Below are 22,872 nucleotides of genomic sequence, written 5' to 3'. Positions count from 1 at the left end.
CAGACAACAGGCCCTCCGATTTGACACACTGAACTCTATCTGAGAAGTAGTTGGTGAACCAGGCGAGGCAGTCATTTGAGAAACCAAGGCTATTTAGTCTGCCAATAAGAATGCGGTGGTTGACAGAGTCGAAAGCCTTGGCCAGGTCGATGAAGACGGCTGCACAGTACTGTCTATTATCAATCGCGGTTATAATATCGTTCAGTCATGTCTGTCAGATTGGACCCTTCAGACCCTTATCATCTACACTATCATCATAGGTAGTCTTTTAAGCCTGGTGTATGAGAGGGTTGGCCAATGGCCATCAGATATGAAATAGAAGAGAGTTGCTTCTAATGGAAGGCCTCCCTCTCCACATGTAGTGCCGCCACTTCAGCCTAAAATGAAACTCACTCATGCAGGCCTATGATATGTTGTGGACATTTGTCATTTGTGTTGAACGTGAAGTGGAAAGGTGAAAGAGATTGTCAGTGTGCTTTCCCCAGTTCAAGCCCACACACACAGAGCTCCTCATTCATTTAGTGAGCAGCTGTCATATAAAAACAGAGCACTTCTCTTGAGAAGCTCTCAGACGTTCTGTGAAGAAGTGTTTCATTTATTTCATTTTTCATCCAACATCAGGCCTGGCTTTTATTTCAAATATTCAGTGAAGTAGTAGTTTATATTATTTGAACTGTTACCATGTCTTATGGTTGGCGAGGTGCTGATGATACAACACACGTATTACTAGAACTGAGTATTATATTATTACACATCAAAATACTGCCACATACAGCTTGCCTACCTCCTCTCTGGGTATGGCTACATATCACCAATATTTAATGTCTACTGCCATCTTGTGCACCTAAGGTGTCCCTGCAGCATGTCTAACTAATGAGAACTTATCACTCCAATTTTTTAAAGCATTAAAACATACCAAATAAAGGTTTAGTAAATGTGTAATGAACAGCCAAGGAAGAGGTAGAAATACATGTATTACTGCTCAGAGTTGATGGGAATTCAGTGGACATTGTGGAAGGATAATGGGACCAAAATAATCTTTAAACACAGGATTGTTATGGAAGCAATAATGTGCATTGACAGTTAATTCGTGGGAAATTCTCCTTCATATTAAATGATTATGAGTACAATGTTTAATTTGTTCAGCGTTTCATAACCACACACTTTAATGGGCCCTAGGGGCCAGATCCTCGGACAGAGATTAAGCTTAGTCCTAGACTAATAAGAATGTCCAATGGAGAATCTCCATTGAAAGTGTCATGGAAACTGGCCATAAATGTCTACCAGATGGGCCCTGAGGACAAATCTTGGTTGAAAAAATAGCCTTTCCACTGAAACTACTAAATGTCTTGCTGTTCTCAGTTGTTCTGGAAAACTTGTACGGTACCTAGAAAATAATGGATGAAAGAATGGACAACACCCAATACATATAACTTTTAATGTGAAGCTACAAATACTCAGGCTATGGTCCCAGACATATACTGTACAAGCATACTGTAGCCAGCTATGCTGTTATCACCTCAAGCCCATTACTGGAAGTTCTGGTCTCTGTACAGTGTACACCCTAAACACCTCTGCTCTGCCAGCAGACATAAGAGTTAAAATATGTTTGTGAGCCATAATTGTAGTCTTTATCTCTTACGTCGTGGAACAGGCTTACGGCAGAATATACAGTGCATTCGGAAAGTAATCAGACCTCTTCCCTTTTTCCACATTTAGTTATGTTACAGCCTTATTCTAAATTGGATTAAATAATTGTTTTCCTCATCAATCTACACACAATACCCCATAATGACAAAGCGAAAACAGGTTTTTAGAAATGTTTGCAAATGTATTAAAAATAAAAAATAAACTGAAATACCTTATTTACATAAGTATTCAGACCCTTTGCTATGAGACTCGAAATTGAGCTCAGTTGCATCCTGTTTCCATTGATCATCCTTGAGATGTTTCTACAACTTGATTGGAGTCCACCTGTGGTAAATTCAATTGATTGGACATGATTTGGAAAGGCTCACACACCTGTCTATATAAGGTCTCATAGTTGACAGTGCTTGTCAGAGCAATAACCAAGCTATGAGGTCGAAGGGACTGTCCGTAGAGCTCCGAGACAAGATTGTGTCGAGGCACAGATCTGGGGAAGGGTACCAAAAAATGTCTGCAGCGTTGACGGTCCCCAAGAACACAGTGGCCTCCATTATTCTTAAATGCAAGATGTTTGGAACCACCAAGACTTTTCCTAGAGCTGGCCTCCCGGCCAAACTGAGCAATCGGGGGAGAAGGGCCTTGGTCAGGGAGGTGACCAAGGACCTGATGGTCACTCTGACAGAGCTCCAGAGTTCCTCTGTGGAGATGGGATAACCTTCCAGAAGGACAACCATCCCTGCAGCCCTCCACTAATCAGGCCTTTATGGTAGTGGCCAGACGGAAGCCACTCCTCAGTAAAAGGCACATGACAGCCCGCTTGGAGTTTGCCAAAAGGCACCTAAAGGACTCTCAGACTATGAGAAACAAGATTCTGTGGTCTGATGAAACCAAGATTGAACTCTTTGGCCTGAATGCCAAGCGTCATGTCTGGAGGAAACATGCTGTGGGGTTGTGTTTTAGCGGTAGGGACTGGGAGACTAGTCAGGATTGAGGGAAAGATGAGAGTACAGAGAGATCCTTGATGAAAACCTGCTCCAGAGCGCTCAGGACCCCAGACTGGGGCGAGGGTTCACCTTCTAACTGGACAATGACCCTAAGCACACAGCCAAGACAATGCAGGAGTGGCTTCTAGAAAAGTCTCTGAATGTCCTGGAGTGGCCCAGCCAGAGCCCGGACTTGAACCTGATCTAACATCTCTGGAAAGACCTGAAAATAGCTGTGCAGTGATGCTCCCCATCCAACCTGACAGAGCTTGAGAGGATTTGCAGAGAAGAATGGGAGAAACTCCCCAAATACAGGTGTGCCAAGCTTAAGGAACTTGACAAAAAATATATATTTTCTTAGTATTTCATTACTTTAACAAAACGTTTCCTAAAAGTTCAAACAATTTTGGTAACGTTTTAGGAACGTTCTCCAACTGGTTTGACATTGGGAATGTTCTCAAATAGTGCAGAGAACATTAAGAAACAACGTTTTTCTGTGGGAATTTCAGTACTTCAGCAAAACCTTTCCTACAGGTTTCGTCATGGTTCTATTTAAAGTCATGTTCTCAAAAAGTTCCAAGAATGTTAAGAAAACTTTCCCTAAAAAACACAAGAAAACTTTTGTAACGTTCAGAGAACATTCTAAGAATGTTATTTAAAAACATATACATTCCGTTCTCAGCATCAACAAAACTCTCTCTATCCTCTATCTTGTTAAGTGTGTTCAGGTGTGTTGGCCGTGCACACTAATTGGCCACACCTGATCTTAATGAGTGCTTGTTTACTGTGAAATGGGGTCTGTTTGAATAGACTAAAATGAACAGCGTAAAAAAACATGGCATGCTAGCTCCATCCTGGTGGCGCAGTGGACTAATTCCATGGATAGAAAACGTGCTTGCATAATTAAAGTGTAACTTTCATAAAACATTTTTGTTTTGTTTTTTGAAAACCAGATGTTTTAAGCTTAGTTATAATGGAACACGTCAATTCTGGTCTTCATTTTGACAGTTTGTTGCAAAAGTGAATAGTAAATCTAGCTCTTTTTGCCCGTAGCGGTTCAACTCTACCATTGAAATCGTGATGTAGTCTCTACGTCATCTCAAGGGAATACACTCCCTTCTAGATGTGCTGGGTGGTACCACCTCAAGGCGTACTATAAAAGCAGGTGACAGTGCACCTTATTTGGCAATGGTCTTGGTAAGTGGAGTGTGCCCATATATTTTGCATGATGCTTCCTTGACTAGACAACACAAAATTCAACGGTTTTGCTTATCATTTCATACACATCTACAGTGCATTCGGAAAGTATTCAGACCCCTTGACATTTTGTTACTGTTGTGGAAATTCTACACCATGTTGTGGAAATTACCACTAGGGACACTCAAAGTCAATCTTAAATGAATCATTGTTTATTGTCAGCGCGCTGAAGAGGTTCCAACAAACTTAATGCACCATAGTGAACGTCTGTCAGAAGCTCTGCTGGGGTAGTCCCAGCAGTTGTCTTATATACGGCTATACACAGACAAGTTATATTTGCATAATTTAGCATAATTAATTCATCATTACCGTTTTGTTTCATTCATGTGACCGACCAATACTGGTTCATAACATGTGACTGACCAATACCTCACGAGTCTTCTTCTCTCTAAGCCGAGACCATGAAACTGAGATATCTACCCCATAATGACAAAGTGAAAACAGGCTTATAGAAATGTTTGCTAATTTATTAAAACCTAACATAACAAGGTCTGGGTGTACTTGTATTTGTTGAGTCAGGGTGTGATTTTCTATGTGGTGTATATCTATGTTTATGTTCTAGTATGTGTAGTTCTATGTTGGCCGGTGTGGTTCCCAGTCAGAGGCAGCTGTCACTCGTTGTCTCTGATTGAGGATCATACTTAGGCAGCCTATTGGCACTCGTTAAGTTGTGGGATCTAGTTCCGTGTGAGGTTTGTTGTGTGTTACCTTTGGACGTCACGTTTCGTTGGTTTATTGTTTTGTTGTTGTTTATTAAGTTTAAAATAAACATGTATGCATATCACGCTGCGCCTTGGTCTGACCCGTCTATGAACGAACGTGACAGAAGATCCCACCAAACGAGGACCAAGCAGCGTGTCCAGGAGCAGACAGCCTGGACATGGGAGGAGATCCTGGAAGGAAAGGGATCCTGGACATGGGAGGAGATTCAGGCCGGGATGGATCGCCGTCCTTGGGAGGAGACAGTGGAGGCCCGGTATAGAGCGGAGCAGCGGCAACGCAGAAGGTGCCGGCCGAGGAAGAAGCCCGAGAGACAGCCCCAATAATTTTTTTTGGGGGGGGCTAAAAGGGTGGTTGGCGGAGCCTAGTGTTAGAGCAGAGCCAACTCCCCGTACTCACGCGAGGAAGCGTGTGACTGGGCAGGCTCCGTGTTATGTGGAGCTACGTACTGTGTCGCCAGTGTGCCGGCACAGTCCTGTACGTCCTGTGCTAGCACCACGCACGTGCCGTGCGAAGATGGGCATCCAGCCAGGACGGGGTGTGCCGGCTCAACGCTCCTGGTCTCCAGTACGCCTCCTCGGTCCCGCATATCCTGCGCCGGTTCTACGTACTGTATCTCCAGTGCGCGTGCACAGCCCTGTGCGTCCTGTGCTAATGCCTCACACATACTGTGCGGAAGTAGGCATCCAGCCAGGACGGGTTGTGCCAGCTCTCCGCTTCAGACCTCCAGTCCGCCTCCACAGTCCGGTACGGCCCGTGCCTGCTCCCCGCACCAAACCAGTGGTGCGTGTTCCCAGCCCGGCCTGGCCTGTTCCTGCTCCCCGCACCAAACCAGTGGTGCGTGTTCCCAGCCCGGCCCGGCCTGTTCCTGCTCCTCGCACCAAGCCAGTGGTGCGCGTCGCCAGCCCGGCCCGGCCTGTTCCTGCTCCTCGCACCAAACCAGTGGTGCGTATTACCAGCCTGGCCCGGCCTGTTCCTGCTCCTCGCATCAACCTAGTGGTGCGCGTCGCCAGTCCGGCCCGACCTGTTCCTGCTCCTCGTATCAACCTAGTGGTGCGCGTCGCCAGTCCGGCCCGACCTGTTCCTGCTCCTCGTATCAACCTAGTGGTGCGTGTCGCCAGTCCGGCCTGGCCTGTTCCTGCTCCTCGCACCAAGCCAGTGGTGCGTGTCGCCAGTCCGGCCCGGCCCGTTCCTGCTCCTCGCACCAAGTCAGTGGTGCATGTTCCTAGTCCGGTTCGGCCCGTGCCTGCTCCTCGCACCAGACCAGTGGTGCGTGTGTCCAGTCCGGCACGGCCCGTGCCCGTTCCACCGGTGCCTGGTCCGGCACCAGTCAGCAGCTCCAGTCCGGAGCCAGAGTAGTCCGCTCCACCGGTGCCTGATCCAGCTCCGGTCAGCTGCTCCACTCCGGAGCCAGAGCAGTCCACTCCACCGGGGTCCAGTCCAGCTCCAGTCAGCGGCTCCACTCCGGAGCCAGAGCAGTCCGCTCCACCGGTGCCTGATCCAGCTCCGGTCAGCTGCTCCACTCCGGAGCCAGAGCAGTCCACTCCACCGGGGTCCAGTCCAGCTCCGGTCAGCGGCTCCACTCCGGAGCCAGAGCAGTCCGCTCCACCGGTGCCTGATCCAGCTCCGGTCAGCGGCTCCACTCCGGAGCCAGAGCAGTCCGCTCCACCGGGGTCCAGTCCAGACCCGGTCAGCTGCTCCACTCCGGAGCCAGAGCAGTCCGCTCCACCGGTGCCTAGTCCGGCTCTGGTCAGCGGCTCCACTCCGGAGCCAGAGCAGTCCGCTCCACCGGTGCCTGGTCCGGCTCCGGTCAGCGGCTCCAGTCCGGAGCCTGAGTAGTCCGCTCCACCAGTGCCCGGTCCAGCTCCGGTCAGCGGCTCCAGTCCAGAGCCAGAGCAGTCTGCTCCACCGGTGCCTGATCCAGCTCCGGTCAGCGGCTCCAGTCCAGACCCAGACGTCAGCCCCTCTCCAGGTTCGGGGTCTCCCACACCAGGGTCCAGACAGGGCTTGGAGTATAGTGGGAGGAAGGAGAGGGGAAGCAGCACGCTGAGGTCCAGACCAGACCAGGGGCGCAACAGGGAGCCGGAGAATAGATGGTTGTCACGCCCGGAGCCGGATCCGCCTCCGAGGCACACAGGTGGACTTATTTAACTAATTATGGTTGCACCAGATCTTATTTAGGGGCTTCATAGCAAAGGGGGTGAATAAATATGCATGCACCACTTTTCCGTTATTTATTTTGTTCGAATTTGTTTAAACAAGTAATTTTTTTAAATTCACTTCACCAATTTGGACTATTTTATGTATGTCCATTACATGAAATCCAAAAAAAATAAAAATAATTACAGGTTGTAATGCAACAAAATAGGAAAAACGCCAAGGGGGATGAATACTTTTGCAAGGCACTGTATAACATGATTTGACATTCTTGTCCTAAGAAAATCACTGGTGCGCAAGAAACAGGTTATATATAATTTACATAAGTAATGTGCAACTAGGTTTCCTTGAATATGGTTTCCAAAATAAGATTGCCAGAACTTTACTGAAGAGCAAGTGCATTACTGTATTGTAATTATTTTTACAGAATACATTATTCACCTATGACTAGTGGCTGCAAACAAAGTAGCACTGTCATGACTGAACATTTGTAGCAGTATAGCAACAACTTCAGTACAGTTATTGTTGTTTAATTGGTTCAGGGTAGTACTGCCCCCATGGTGCATCGGTGAGAATGCAATGAAGTCAAAAGTATAGGGTTCCAGTATTGGATATTAATTACACAGATAAAACAGAAACACAAAGGCACATGAGGGGTTTGAATGGAGGGGTTGGAGTGGAGGCTTAGTAGTTGGAGTTTCAAGTGCTGTAGGATGGTTGTGGTAGGTAGGAAGGTTTGCGGTTTCTGGAAGGGACATAAAAGCGTATATTAGGATACATACAGTGGGGAAAAAAAGTATTTAGTCAGCCACCAATTGTGCAAGTTCTCCCACTTAAAAAGATGAGAGAGGCCTGTAATTTTCATCATAGGTACACGTCAACTATGACAGACAAAATGAGGAAATAAAATACAGAAAATCACATTATAGGATTTTTAATGAATTTATTTGCAAATTATGGTGGAAAATAAGTATTTGGTCAATAACAAAAGTTTCTCAATACTTTGTTATATACCCTTTGTTGGCAATGACACAGGTCAAACGTTTTCTGTAAATCTTCACAAGGTTTTCATACACTGTTGCTGGTATTTTGGCCCATTCCTCCATGCAGATCTCCTCTAGAGCAGTGATGTTTTGGGGCTGTCACTGGGCAACACAGACTTTCAACTCCCTCCAAATATTTTCTATGGGGTTGAGATCTGGAGACTGGCTAGGCCACTCCAGGACCTTGAAATGCTTCTTACGAAGCCACTCCTTCGTTGCCCGGGCGGTGTGTTTGGGATCATTGTCATGCTGAAAGACCCAGCCACGTTTCATCTTCAATGCCCTTGCTGATGGAAGGAGGTTTTCACTCAAAACCTCACGATACATGGCCCCATTCATTCTTTCCTTTACACGGATCAGTCGTCCTGGTCCCTTTGCAGAAAAACAGCCACAAAGCATGATGTTTCCACCCCCATGCTTCACAGTAGGTATGGTGTTCTTTGGATGCAACTCAGCATTCTTTGTCCTCCAAACACGACGAGTTGAGTTTTTACCAAAAAGTTCTATTTTGGTTTCATCAGACCATATGACATTCTCCCAATCCTCTTCTGGATCATCCAAATGCACTCTAGCAAACTTCAGACGGGCCTGGACATGTACTGGCTTAAGCAGGGGGACACGTCTGGCACTGCAGGACTTGAGTCCCTGGCGGCGTAGTGTGTTACTGATGGTAGGCTTTGTTACTTTGGTCCCAGCTCTCTGCAGGTCATTCACTAGGTCCCCCCGTGTGGTTCTGGGATTTTTGCTCACCGTCCTTGTGATCATTTTGACCCCACGGGGTGAGATCTTGCGTGGAGCCCCAGATCGAGGGAGATTATCAGTGGTCTTGTATGTCTTCCATTTCCTAATAATTGCTCCCACAGTTGATTTCTTCAAACCAAGCTGCTTACCTATTGCAGATTCAGTCTTCCCAGCCTGGTGCAGGTCTACAATTTTGTTTCTGGTGTCCTTTGACAGCTCTTTGGTCTTGGCCATAGTGGAGTTTGGAGTGTGACTGTTTGAGGTTGTGGACAGGTGTCTTTTATACTGATAACAAGTTCAAACAGGTGCCATTAATACAGGTAACGAGTGGAGGACAGAGGAGCCTCTTAAAGAAGAAGTTACAGGTCTGTGAGAGCCAGAAATCTTGCTTGTTTGTAGGTGACCAAATACTTATTTTCCACCATAATTTGCAAATAAATTCATAAAAAATCCTACAATGTGATTTTCTGGAAAAAAAATTCTCAATTTGTCTGTCATAGTTGACGTGTACCTATGATGAAAATTACAGGCCTCTCTCATCTTTTTAAGTGGGAGAACTTGCACAATTGGTGGCTGACTAAATACTTTTTTCCCCCACTGTATAATATAAAAAGTACATGAATGATAAAGTAGTGTCGAATATAGTGACTAATATGTAGGGAGAGTGTCAGAATTGAGCATAACTGTAAAATAGTGGACCCAAAGTTGCCAAGGTTGGAATGAAGAGGATCCTAACTTGTAGGGGAAAAAAGCCCTCTGGACTACCAGCGACATTGAGCCTAATGTTCAATGAAAAGAGCATTGTATTGTATTTGCAGAGAGTCTGAACTATTTCTAGACTTGTCCCGAAGCCACTCCTGCGTTGTCTTGGCTGTGTGCTTAGGGTCGTTGTCCTGTTGGAAGGTGAACCTTCGCCCCAGCCTGAGGTCCTGAGCGATCTGGAGCAGATTTTCATCAAGGATCTCTCTGTACTTTGCTCCGTTCATCTTTCCCTCGATCCTGACTAGTCTCCCAGTCCCTGCCACTGAAAAACATCCCCACAGCATGATGCTGCCACCACCATGCTTACCCGTAGGGATGGTGCCAGGTTTCCTCCAGACGTGACACTTGGCAATCAGGCCAAACTGTTCAATCTTAGTTTCATCAGACCAGATAAACTTGTTTCTCATGGTCTGAGAGGTGCCTTTTGGCAAACTCCAAGCGGGCTGTCATGTGCCTTTTACTGAGGAGTGGCTTCTGTCTGGCCACTCTAGCATAAAGATCTGATTGGTGGAGTGCTGCAGGGATGGTTGTCCTTCTGGAAGGTTCTCCCATCTCCACAGAGGAAGTCTGGAGCTCTGTCAGAGTGACCATCGGGTTGTTGGTCACCTCCCTGACCAAGGCCCTTCTCCCCTGATTGCTCAGTTTGGCTGGGCGGCCAGCTCTAGGAAGAGTTATAGTGGTTCCAAACTTCTTCCATTTAAGAATGATGGAGGCCACTGTGTCCTTGGGGACCTTGGTCAGGGAGAAATGTTTTGGTACCCTTCCCCAGATCTGTGCCTTGACACAATCCTGTCTCGGAGCTCTACAGACAATTCCTTCAACCTCATGGCTTGGTTTTTGCTCTGACATGCACTGTCAACTGTGGGACCTTATATAGAAAGGTGTGTGCCTTTTCAAATCATGTCCAATCATTTGAATTTACCACAGGTGGACTCCAATCAAGTTGTAGAAACATCTCAAAGATGATCAATGGAAACAGGATGCACCTGAGCTAAATTTCTCATAGCAAAGGGTCTGAATACTTATGTAAATAAGACATTTCTGTTTTTAATTTATAATAGGTTTGCAAAATGTTCTAAAAACCTGTTTTTCGCTTTGTCATTATGGGGTATTGTGTGTAGATTGATGAGGGGAAAAAAATATTTTATCAATTTTAGAATAAGGCTGTAAATTAACAAAATGTGGAAAGAGTCAAGGGGTCTGAATACTTTCCGAATGCACTGTACACACATAAACCAACCCAAACTATGTAAATTCAATGCTACGATTGAAGAAGAACACCCCTTCTTGTGTCCACGCCTTCTAGTGCAGTCAATGTACGGGTGAACTTCAGTGTTCTAATACAGTGCGCTGTCAACGAGAAGATGGGAGTGAGTGAGCCCATGAAGGGTCTTCTATTCTACCTCTGCATCTGTAGTCATGTTTCTACTGTGGACGCGTGGGAACTCACCCTGCTTCATACCAACGATGTCCACGCAAGGGTTGAGGAGACGAGCAACAGCTACGGCAAATGCACCAAGCCTCCGTGTTTTGCCGGGGTGGCAAGGAGGTTTACGAAAATACAGGAGATCCGGAACCGGGAGAAGAATGTGATGCTGCTGGATGCAGGCGACCAATTTCAGGGAACCGTTTGGTTTAATGTATATAAGGGAGCCGAGGCTGCCTATTTTATGAATAAACTTGGCTACGATGCGATGGTAAGCAGTTTACATCATTCCAGTAGAATATGAATTAATATTAATGTGGGCTACTGGATCATTTCATAACGGAGGATGCTCTCAGGGTGACCCCATTTAAAATACCCAACAGGATGATTTGGCAGGACATTCTCGGGACAGTGTATCACTATTTCAAAATAGGCCATCATCACTGTCAATCGTGAATGATAATACTTCACGTTTTACGGTGAAACGTCCAAACTGCATCTGCATGCCAGTGATTTGATCTCAATCCGTTTCATGGGAAAATCTGCATTTAGAATTTTCGTGAGCAAATTAGAGCAGATGGTTTTAAACTATAGAGCCTTCCAGTATTTTGTTTCAATAAAAGCACATTCTGCTTAGTGGCGCGCGGAGTTGAGTTTTGGCCACATTATAATTATCTAGCTAACCATCCTAGCAGTAACGTTATACTATACTATTATGTTTCTGATATGTAGAATACTAATTAATCATTATGATATTCCAAGACATTGATTCAGCTTTGATTAAACTTTACTAAAGGACCACTATTGTGAGAAGTGGAGTGCTCTGCTGCACTGAACGAGCTATTTGAAGGGCACCAAGACTAGCCTACTCTTTTGCCTCGCGCAAAATTTGGTGTGGCTGTTTTATGTAAATCTGGGAATATGAGGCAAAGGAAACATTTTCTGGTTGGTGTGAGGGAATGTAAAACTGTTAGGAAAGGATACTTTTTAAAACGGGATAGAGTGAAGTAGTGGCAAATATTTTGAATGATCAACTAATTAGCAATCCTCACAAATTTGAAGAAATTAATTTATACAGTATCTTTCGGTTTATGCTATTTACTTACTTTTGTAGCTCTTCGTCACAAAGCACGCTTTTTGTAAGTACTATAGTTAGGCCTAACTGTCCTCTCCAAGTTTAGCTGGAATTTATCCCGGAAGGATTTGAGAAATGTGATTGGTTGATGATAGACCTATGACATTGTCTGGCCTAGGTCTCGTCTTGCACTACTCAGAATATCAGGAATCAACAACGATTGGAAAAGTCTCTAACATTACCAGTACCACATCTTTATGATATACAGTACCAGTCAAAAGTTTGGACACACCTACTCATTCCATTTTTCTTATTTTTACTGTTTCTACATTGTAGAATAATAGTGAAGATGTCAAAACTATGAAATAACACACATGGAATCATGTAGTAACCAAAAAAGTGTTAAACAAATCAAATTATATTTGGTTAGTCTAGGATATATTTTCATGTTTTTTTCCAATCATATCTAAGAAAGTGAACTAGTAGAGATCAAATCACACTTTTAACCGACTAAACTCTTAGGCCCAGTGCAGTCAACTGCGATTTCCCTTTGTTTTATACATATTTCCACACTATAAGGTTGGAATAATATTGTGAAAATGATGATAATGCCCTTTTAGTGTAAGAGCTGTTTGAAAAGGCCGCCTGAAATTTCTGCCAGTTTTGGTGGGGATGGCGTTTTGGCCATCCGTGGTGACATCACCATGCGGTAAATTAGTTAATTTAGTTGTCTTTCTTTTGAATGCTCTGTTGATGTGCTTCCCAAAGGGAACCCTATTCCCTATACCTCTCAAATGCAACTCTGGACCTCAAAGCCAGTTCCACTGCATTTTGTCATTGTTCCCCTCTAATCAGGGACATATTAATACCTGGGACACCAGGTGTGTGCAATTAATTATCAGGTAGAACAGAAAACCAGCAGGCTCCGGACCTCATAGGGTAAGAGTTGAGTACCCCTGCCCTATACAGTGCACTACATTTGACCAGAGCGCTTTTGTTAAAAGTAGTACACTATATAGAGAATAAGATGGTGCCATTTGGGATGCATCCTTGGTGTGTAGAGATATATTTTCCATAGTTACTTTAGGGACAGGGTACTCCATGGTGTATTCATCTGTGACGTACAAGGGACAGGTAGCTTGGAGCAAGGTGTCAATGTAGTGGAGAAGACTAGTCCAGACAAAGGTCTTCAATTCCCAGTGTGACACTGGCCGGGAATAATTGAAGCCATATTCATAATATGGTCAGGAAGCCTACCCCAGGAGGACACTAATTAGTCATGTATAAAACAAATAACAAGAGATATGCAATCACAGATGTTAGTGGACATGCACTAACATAGCAATTAGATTAAGAAAAACATTCGTTTATCTAATCTTATCTAATCTAAAATGGACTTGGCAGCACAATAACACCAGAACAGTATGGTTGGTTGCACATGTTGTTAACAGTGAAATATTGTGGATGACCTTTGCCTTTGTTTGTAACTTTATAGGCTCTGGGGAATCATGAGTTTGACAATAAAGTGGAGGGACTTATCAAGCCGTTTCTCCAGGAGGTAAAGTTCACAGTCCTCAGTGCTAACATCAAATCAGATGACACACTTGCCCCACACATCAGCGGTCTTTACTTCCCATATAAAATATTTGATGTTGGCGCTCAGAAAGTGGGCGTGGTTGGATATACTTCAAAGGAAACACCTGCCCTGTCACAAACAGGTACAATTATGTTTTGACTTGATTAAGGTTTTGATTGAAGTTTTAGCTCCTCTACATCCTCTCTCTTAATGTATCTTCCTCGTCTCCTCAATCCTTCTATTCAGCTTCATTTATTACATTGTTATTCATATTCATGCCTTTGCTCCTCCTACTCTAGTCCCTCTCGCCTCACAATAATCCATATTGATCGCTCTGTCCAGGTTGCTTCATATTTGCTTCCAATATTTATACTATGATTTTAAGAATGCCTTCCCTTAGATCAGGGTTTCTCAAACTCGGTCCTCTGGACCCCAAGGGGTGCACGTTTTGGTTTTTGCCCTAGCACTACACAGCTGATTCAAACAATCAACTAATCATCAAGCTTTGATCATTTGAATCAGCTGTGTAGTGTTAGGGCAAAAACCATAACATGCACCCCTTGGGGTCCAGAGGACCGAGTTTGGGAAACACTGCCCTAGATACATTTGAATAATTTCCCTGATGTAAAATGTATTTTTGTTCCTCATTCTGTTGTAGGACCTAACTTAGTGTTTGAGGATGAGATTGATGCCCTTCAGCCCCAGGTCGACAAACTCATCACCCTGGGGGTCAACAAGATCATCGCCCTCGGTCACTCTGGCTTCGTTACGGACAAAGAAATAGCCAGAAGGGTGAAGGGTGTGGATGTGGTCATCGGAGGACACAGCAACACATTTCTGTACACAGGTACGGTATGCATTATGTTTGCCACAGACTACTTCTGTTTAATATCTACAATCATAGTAATTTCAACCAGCCGGGTCTCTCTCTGAGCGTGGGGTCGAGGTTACAATCATAGTAGAGACTGTATTTCTTCAGAACACCTTCATTTGGTTAACTATCATACGTTTTTGTAAGGAATTGTGGAGCCTACAGTTGATTGATTCCCGAACTGAACATGCATGTGTCCCTGGCTGTCTTCACAGTTTCCCCTCCTTACAAGTGATCCAACAGTGAAATCAAGTAACAAAAACAGACTTGAAATATAATTGAAAGCGCCAGAGGTCTCACTCTAACCTCAGCACCATAGAGACTACAAAACAACAAAGCATGTTTTATGTCCAACCAAAGCACATACATTCTGCCTACAGTCCTGTCAAGGAAGAAGGCTTACTAATATCTCAACCAACAACCACACCATACTATTTTTGCTACACAGGCAGTATATTACTTTATGCCTCAGCAGCTCTTGGTCCATGATTGAGACCATCCACATCCTTAGTTAGTGCAATTTCAAAAAGCTGGAACATTGAGTATCTGCCACCTGTCTTACCTGCTGTCCGGTGATGCCCATCATGGCCTTTCTCTTTGGCTGCGTCCTAAATGGCACTCTATTCCCTACAAAGGGATTAGGGTGCCATTTGGGATGTAGCCCTAGTTAGCTTGCGCTGTGCTGAGCTTTTTCCACAGCAACAGCCATGATTCATATTGGTTAGAATCAGTGTACTGGCTGGTTCCCAGTTCCCATGCCTGCAAGTTCAGTACCTACGCTATGCTGCTTTTTTAAAGAGGACTCAGTGATGGCTGTAAGGATTCCCTTTGAAGTGAGGCCTACACTTTAGAACAGTTCACTAAATCACAAACAGTAAGCCCTGTGTTCAGTAATTCAGGCTGTAAAGTCAGTGTATTTCAGGCTGATGTGGTGGGAAAGTAAGAATCCAAGAAGTCTATGGCCTGGATTAATTCCAAGACACATTATATAGCAGCTAATTGAAACCCAGTCTATATCTTTATGCATTCAGTCATTTAGGTGTTGTAAGGCTGTTTTCTTAAGCGTGATTACAATGCAACTGAAGATTGATAGAAAACCTTCATTAATTCCATTGTTTACATTCACTGTTTCGATAGGAGAGAAACCTTCCTCCGAGGTCCCGGCGGGTCCCTACCCCGTCATGGTGAAATCAGAGGATGGGCGGGATGTCCCTGTGGTGCAGGCCTTTGCTTTTGGGAAATATCTGGGTTACCTCAAGGTGATATTTGACGAGGCTGGCAATGTGGTCCAGTCCACAGGCAACCCTATCCTGCTGGACAGCTCTGTCCCAGAGGGTGAGTACAGTACTACTGAGTAACATCAGGTGAAGTTGACAGTAAGTGCATCCTACATTTCACCTTATTCTCTACAGTATATAGTGCATTACTTTTTAACAGAGCCCTATAGGCCCTTATCAAAAGTAGTGTAGGAAATAGGGTGCCATTCTGGACCTACACAGTGAAATGGACTTCCGATTGCATCAGCAGTGTAAGGGTTGGTGTGAGGTGTGACCCAGGTGCGGTGCAGGATAGACATTAGGCAGAGATGGTGAAACAAGGATCTTTACTGGTGGTTCCAAAACCAGGATACAAAATAACGGACTGGTCACAAAAAAATTAAGGAGGAGCAAATTGGTCTCCAAAAACAGGCTGACAGCAAACATACAAAATACTAACTATGACTGAAAACAACAATGAAACAGGGAAAACACTTCTCAAGCACCTGTACATACATCTCGCGATCAGACACTGATTAGTACTGTTTGGCATCGAGAACTAGTAGAGAAAACAGAGCAAGGGAACACAGGGAAGTGAGGGCATAAATACACAGGTGAACAGGTAGACACAGGTGACACCGATAAGATAATGATTAGTCCAGACTGTGAGTGAGGAGGTGCCTAAGGTTGTCGGAGGATGACACCTAGTGGGTCGCTCCAGAACTGCGACCCCCTCCTGTAACACAGCATTGCTGTTATCTTATCCCTTATGAAATAAGTGTGCCAATAACACGTTTGGTTTTCTTGACTCTCTGTATAGCATGGTGATACTGTCCTATGTTTTGTAATCATTTCAATGTCTGGTGGAGAACACTACTGAACACTACGGTGGACACATACCGTTGACCTTCTAATTCAGACTTTTATTTCATATTTACTACTAAGAACTAATTCAATGAGAATGCGTTTCACTGTGTCTTAAGCATGAGTTCACTATGTTACCAATCTGCTATTTATTTGAATTTTTTTTACGTCAAGACTACATCAGTTTCAGTACCACTATCAATATCATTATTATATATAAAATTATTTGACTTTTTATATTGTATGGAGTATATAGTAGGGCCGTTCCATGAAATGAGGGCCTTTTGCGTCCCTTTGATATTAAGTAGAAATTGTGCACCAATATTTAATTTTAAAGCCTGTTATATTAAATGAAGTGCACTTTAATATAGACACATGGAGAATTCAATAAATATTATTTGTAATATAAATAAAGGCTTCCTAAAATGCCAAAATTCAGCATTTGACATGTCCCTCCGTCAAACCTGTCACTTTTAGGACGATTTTAATCCACTTAATCCCAAAACTTCTCAGTTTCACTATCATTGTAAAGCCCTAGTTATTTTTGTTTCTGAAGAAATTGTTTTATTTCATGTGATTAGTGATTCATTTACGTCTGTCCCTCATTTTAAGGTGAACCCTGTTAGGTGAACTGAACTCTCGTTTTAAAATGGTGAAACTCCTTTCCTTTTTAAAACAAACATTGAACAGCTAATAGTCAAATCACAGTGTAAAAGGTTCTACTCTTTTTGGCCATTTTCTGGCCAACTGAGTGGGTTGAGCATAACACGTCAACCTTGTTACCCATAGCTAGACAGACTAGACATTTTGTATATACACTGCTCAAAAAAATAAAGGGAACACTTAAACAACACAATGTAACTCCAAGTCAATCACACTTCTGTGAAATCAAACTGTCCACTTAGGAAGCAACACTGATTGACAATAAATTTCACATGCTGTTGTGCAAATGGAATAGACAACAGGTGGAAATTATAGGCAATTAGCAAGACACCCCCAATAAAGGACTGGTTTTGCAGGTGGTGACCACAGACCACTTCTCAGTTCCTATGCTTCCTGGCTGATGTTTTGGTCACTTTTGAATGCTGACGGTGCTTTCACTCTAGTGGTAGCATGAGACGGAGTCTACAACCCACACAAGTGGCTCAGGTAGTGCAGCTCATCCAGGATGGCACATCAATGCGAGCTGTGGCAAGGTTTGCTGTGTCTGTCAGCGTAGTGTCCAGAGCATGGAGGCGCTACCAGGAGACAGGCCAGTACATCAGGAGACGTGGAGGAGGCCGTAGGAGGGCAACAACCCAGCAGCAGGACTGCTACCTCCGCCTTTGTGCAAGGAGGAGCAGGAGGAGCACTGCCAGAGCCCTGCAAAATGACCTCCAGCAGGCCACAAATGTGCATGTGTCTGCTCAAACGGTCAGAAACAGACTCCATTAGGGTGGTATGAGGGCCCGATGTCCACAGGTGGGGGTTGTGCTTACAGCCCAACACCGTGCAGGACGTTTGGCATTTGCCAGAGAACACCAAGATTGGCAAATTCGCCACTGGCGCCCTGTGCTCTTCACAGATGAAAGCAGGTTCACACTGAGCATGTGACAGACGTGACAGAGTCTGGAGACGCCGTGGAGAATGTTCTGCTGCCTGCAACATCCTCCAGCATGACCGGTTTGGCGGTGGGTCAGTCATGGTGTGGGGTGGCATTTCTTTGGGGGGCCGCACAGCCCTCCATGTGCTCGCCAGAGGTAGCCTGACTGCCATTAGGTACCGAGATGAGATCCTCAGACCCCTTGTGAGACCATATGCTGGTGCGGTTGGCCCTGGGTTCCTCCTAATGCAAGACCTCATGTGGCTGGAGTGTGTCAGCAGTTCCTGCAAGAGGAAGGCATTGATGCTATGGACTGGCCCGCCCGTTCCCCAGACCTGAATCCAATTGAGCACATCTGGGACATCATGTCTCGCTCCATCCACCAACGCCACGTTGCACCACAGACTGTCCAGGAGTTGGCGGATGCTTTAGTCCAGGTCTGGGAGGAGATCCCTCAGGAGACCATCCGCCACCTCATCAGGAGCATGCCCAGGCGTTGTAGGGAGGTCATACAGGCACGTGGAGGCCACACACACTACTGAGCCTCATTTTGACTTGTTTTAAGGACATTACATCAAAGTTGGATCAGCCTGTAGTGTGGCTTTAATTTTGAGTGTGACTCCAAATCCAGACCTCCATGGGTTGATACATTTGATTTCCATTGATCATTTTTGTGTGATTTTGTCGTCAGCACATTCAACTATATAAAGAAAAAAGTATTTAATAAGATTATTTCATTCATTCAGATCTAGGATGTGTTATTTTAGTGTTACCTTAATTTTTTTGAGCAGTGTATATCGTTTTGTGAAGCTTGCATTCAATTGCCACTCCCTGTTGCACACAACAAGCTTACATTCCCTGTGTCACGAGGTGCTTTATGGCTGATTTTAAGATTAAATCGTCAACACTGTTAAGGTCAACCCTATTACAGTCAACCCTGTTACTTTATTTGTCACTTACTAGGCACTTACAATAGTAAAATTTTTATTTAACCTCTTGAGATGGGAAAACATGTTTTCTTATTAATTTTAACATGTTCTTTATGACCGAATGTTAAAATGAGGTGAAATCAAGTAATATTTAGCCAAGTTACACTTCTCAAAAGGCACCGAATCGACCCAGTAACTGCATATGATTTCCTCGTCAGACCCCAGTATTCTTGCTGAAGTAAACAAATGGAAAAAGGCCCTGGCAAATTACTCCTCCCAGTATGTGGGGGAGACCCTGGTGTATCTCAATGGAACGTTTGAAGAATGCAGGTTCCGAGAGTGCAACCTGGGAAACCTAATCTGCGACGCTATGGTGAGTTAGTAATACCCAGGAAAGCTACCCAAACTTGGTACCTTTCGGTCAGTCTGTAGCCTACTGATAACATCCTGTTTTTTTGCTGTAGGTACACCACAACATTAAATATGCAGATGAGCTTCAGTGGAACCATGTCAGCTCCTGCATCCTCCAAGGGGGATCAATACGGTCATCCATAGATGAACGCAGTCGAAATGGTGAGAGTGTGTGTGCCTTTATGGAGCCATTTCCCAGACACAGATTAAGCCTAATCATGGACAACCCAAATAACTTCAATGGAGATTCTCCATTGAGCTTGGTTTTTTGTCCAGGAAACCGGCCTTGTGTGTTTGAGATAATAAATCCCAGCATTGGCTGAGGCAATGTGGAAACGGAGTGAAATGTGACATTTTTTTTAGGTTCCATCACGATGGAAGACCTGATTGCTGTGTTGCCATTTGGAGGCACCTATGATCTGGTGCAGCTGAAGGGCTCCACTCTGAGGAAGGCTTTTGAGCACTCCATCAGGAGATATGGAGGGAACACAGGGGAATTCCTTCAAGTATCAGGTATCAGACTGTTTAATTTTAATTGGTAAAAGGGTCACAATATGACATCAACCAGTTGACATCAGGCACTTGTCTCTAGTAGCTATCTATCTCCAAGAGCCTGTGCACCTACATTGAATTTACTCTAGTTTTTGTAACATTTGTTTGCTTTTCCCTTTTAGTGTTTGGTCTCCAACTGTTTTGGACTGACTTTATTTTCCTCATATGATCTCAATAGGATTCCATGTAGAGTATGATATGTCAAGGCCCCCTGGGGAGCGCGCCAGGAGTATCAGTGTGCTCTGTACGAACTGCCGGGTGCCTGTCTATGAGCCACTGGACGACAGCAGGCTATACAAGGTGGTCCTGCCCTCCTACCTGGTGGAAGGAGGAGACGGATTCTCCATGATCAAAGAGGAGAAGCTAAAACACGATAGTGGTGAGCGCATAGAATTGAATAGATTAGAACACTATGGTTGTCTCCAATGGCACCCTATTCCCTGTATAGTGCACCAGGATTGCGGTCAATTCCAGTCAATTCAGAAAGTAAACCAAATTCCAATTCCAAATTTTCCTCATAGAACAGCATTGGAAGAGAACTGGAATTGAAATTAGAACTTCAGTGTACTTCCTGAATTGTCCAGAATTGAAATGCAATTGACCCCAACCCTGTAGTCCACTACTTTTGACCAGAGCCCTGGTCAAAAGTACTGCACTAAATAAGGAATAGGCCAGGGTGCCATTTGGGATGCAGACAATGCATCTCTAGGGATGAGCTCAGACTCATAACTTCCTTATGAACAGGAACCCCTTGGGCATTTTCTGTTGCACTGTGGTTGCACAACTATTACTTATCAGATCAAAGTTGTTGGTTGACCAGTTCATGGGGTTTGAAAAAAATTAGTTTCTCTTTCAGGTGACATGGACATTTCGGTGGTGGCCAGCTACATTACTGAGAGGAAGAAGGTGCATCCAGCTGTAGAAGGACGTATCAAGATTTCCAACTCAAATTCAGGAGGACCTGGACACACAACTCTGTTAATCCTGCTGGGTCTGGTGATGGCTCTGTCTGGGAGCCTATGAGATTCCTGCTGCAACACTAGCTCGCCATCGGATGTGTTCTTCTCACCAACTCAGCATCCAAGGGAAGTTCTCAATTCTAGTTAGTCTAGTGAGAGGTCAAATTTAAAGGACATTGTTCATGGATATTTCTCCAATGCGCTTAGATAATTCTATATAAATACTGCAGCTTGATATGCACTGTAAATGATGCACTGTACTTCTCTAAACACAGGTTTTGTTTTGTCAAGTCTCATGTACAGTAACTGCTGTCAAGCTCTTGCTCAGAAATTCTGTTATATAATAATAGTCCCTCAGAGTACCAACATAAGCAAACTTCAACAGAGATGGAAACAGATGACCACTGCCTGTTTTTAATGTGTGCACTGGGCAGAGTATGCTTAACCAGCATTAGTTTATGGGAGAAGATATACAAACACCGAGCTCTATAATAGCTTTGTAAATGTTTTAAAGCTCTTTTGGACCAGAGAGGTATCTCGCAAGGAGATAAACAAGTTGGTGATCAACCTTTTGTAAACATTTAGAGACAATTCTTTACAAGGCAAGGTAGCGACTTTTCTATGGTCATGAATCCTATACCTGGTTTCACTCTATACTGTCGTTTTTGATAGGATGGTAGAAAATCTGATTTGGACTGTGCTAGAGTTGGTTAGCTTGTTTCGTCAAATACCTGTTTATTCTAGAGAAATACATTGAGAACCAAAGAGGTCATGTAAATGGAGCTTTTCTCCGAGTTGTAATTTGTAAATAGCCTATGATAAATGTGAAATGTAATGTTTTATATTTGGCGTAGTTGTGATATTGAAATAAGCTTGGTAGTAGTACATTATACAGATGTGTACCAAAAGCGTCAACGTTAGAAAAATAAATGAACAAACGGTTATTTTCTTCTTTTTTTTGTCTAGTAGCTATTTCTGCATATAACTGATCAACTAACAATTCAACAGTGATTTAAAAGCCGACATTGAACTGACTCTCATGCAAAAAAAAAGTACAAAGTCTCAAAACTATGGAATGCCTCCCATGATGTGTAATTCCATCTAATGTAGCGTTTCAAAAAGGAAACAATGAACTCCCTCAGTGACTCCAACTTGTGAGTGGTGTGTCATGGAGCTTTGCTGCCCTCCCCATTGATCAGAACTGTGTCAAGGACACAGGGCAGAGTAGTATTCTGAGGACAAGGGCCATTCTGTCTCAACCTCCCACAGGCTTTATTCATTACAGGGGCCAACCATTCATCTCCACTGATGGCTGGCACCAGTGGACTGGGAATGCACATGGTGTTGCCGATTACCACACCCACAGAACGTTTCTCCTTTTCACAGTGGACTAAAACATGACGGCAGATACAAGACTCCAAGGGAGGACAGATGGAAATCGTATTAGGTCATACAACCTCAATTTAGAAAACGCAGAAGTTGACTTTAAACTTGGATGTGAGAAACTAAACATGCCCCTAACCACAGGTCTAAACTCAGCTTATTGCTCCAGCCTGCATCTCTGCTGTAAAAATACACAAATTAAACCATAGTTACCATACAAAATACACAAAACGCATCAAAACAGAGACATTCATTTGGTCTGGATAACAGTCATCTCACTTAGAGAAGGGAAGACATCTTAAATTGACACATCAAGCTGAAGATTGACCAGTGTGCAGCCAGCAAGGAATTATTTAATCCAATAAACCAGAAAAGATGACATTGTACATTGGAATGTTGATATGCTCCCAGAATTTGCTAAGTGTATTGCACTTCCTTTGGCTCCAGGGAAGGAAAGCATGATGCTATCTACATCCACTGGCTACTACCGGCTCTCTCTGTCCCTGCTGAATAGACAACATACTGTGATGGAAATTGTTATGTTGGTGCTTTTCTATTCTATACATTCCTATGTTCCATTCATGTGCTGTTCTAATAACCAATTTCTGTGTTCATGCAAATGACTGATCAGACGAATCCTCACTTATCAGTGTCTAAAATGTGAGGAGAGCTAACTAG

The 22,872-nt window shown here is 44.0% G+C and overlaps 1 protein-coding gene across 1 annotated transcript; it reads left to right on the top strand.

Moving 5' to 3' along the window:
* Positions 1-10,604: 10,604 nt before the first annotated feature.
* On the top strand, positions 10,605-21,755 carry LOC121549041 (5'-nucleotidase). Its single transcript, XM_041860840.2, has 9 exons — positions 10,605-11,007; positions 13,307-13,529; positions 14,046-14,234; positions 15,396-15,593; positions 19,108-19,262; positions 19,354-19,462; positions 19,664-19,813; positions 20,031-20,231; positions 20,709-21,755. Exons 1-9 carry the CDS (start codon positions 10,675-10,677, stop codon positions 20,873-20,875), a joined length of 1,725 nt encoding a protein of 574 aa, XP_041716774.1. The 5' UTR covers positions 10,605-10,674; the 3' UTR covers positions 20,876-21,755.
* The last annotated feature ends 1,117 nt before the right edge of the window (positions 21,756-22,872 follow it).

This window comes from Coregonus clupeaformis, chromosome 33, assembly GCF_020615455.1.
Source record: "Coregonus clupeaformis isolate EN_2021a chromosome 33, ASM2061545v1, whole genome shotgun sequence".
NCBI classification, from domain to species: domain Eukaryota; kingdom Metazoa; phylum Chordata; class Actinopteri; order Salmoniformes; family Salmonidae; genus Coregonus; species Coregonus clupeaformis.
Note: the sequence above shows the minus strand (reverse complement) of the source record. Positions and strands in the feature narration are given on the sequence as shown.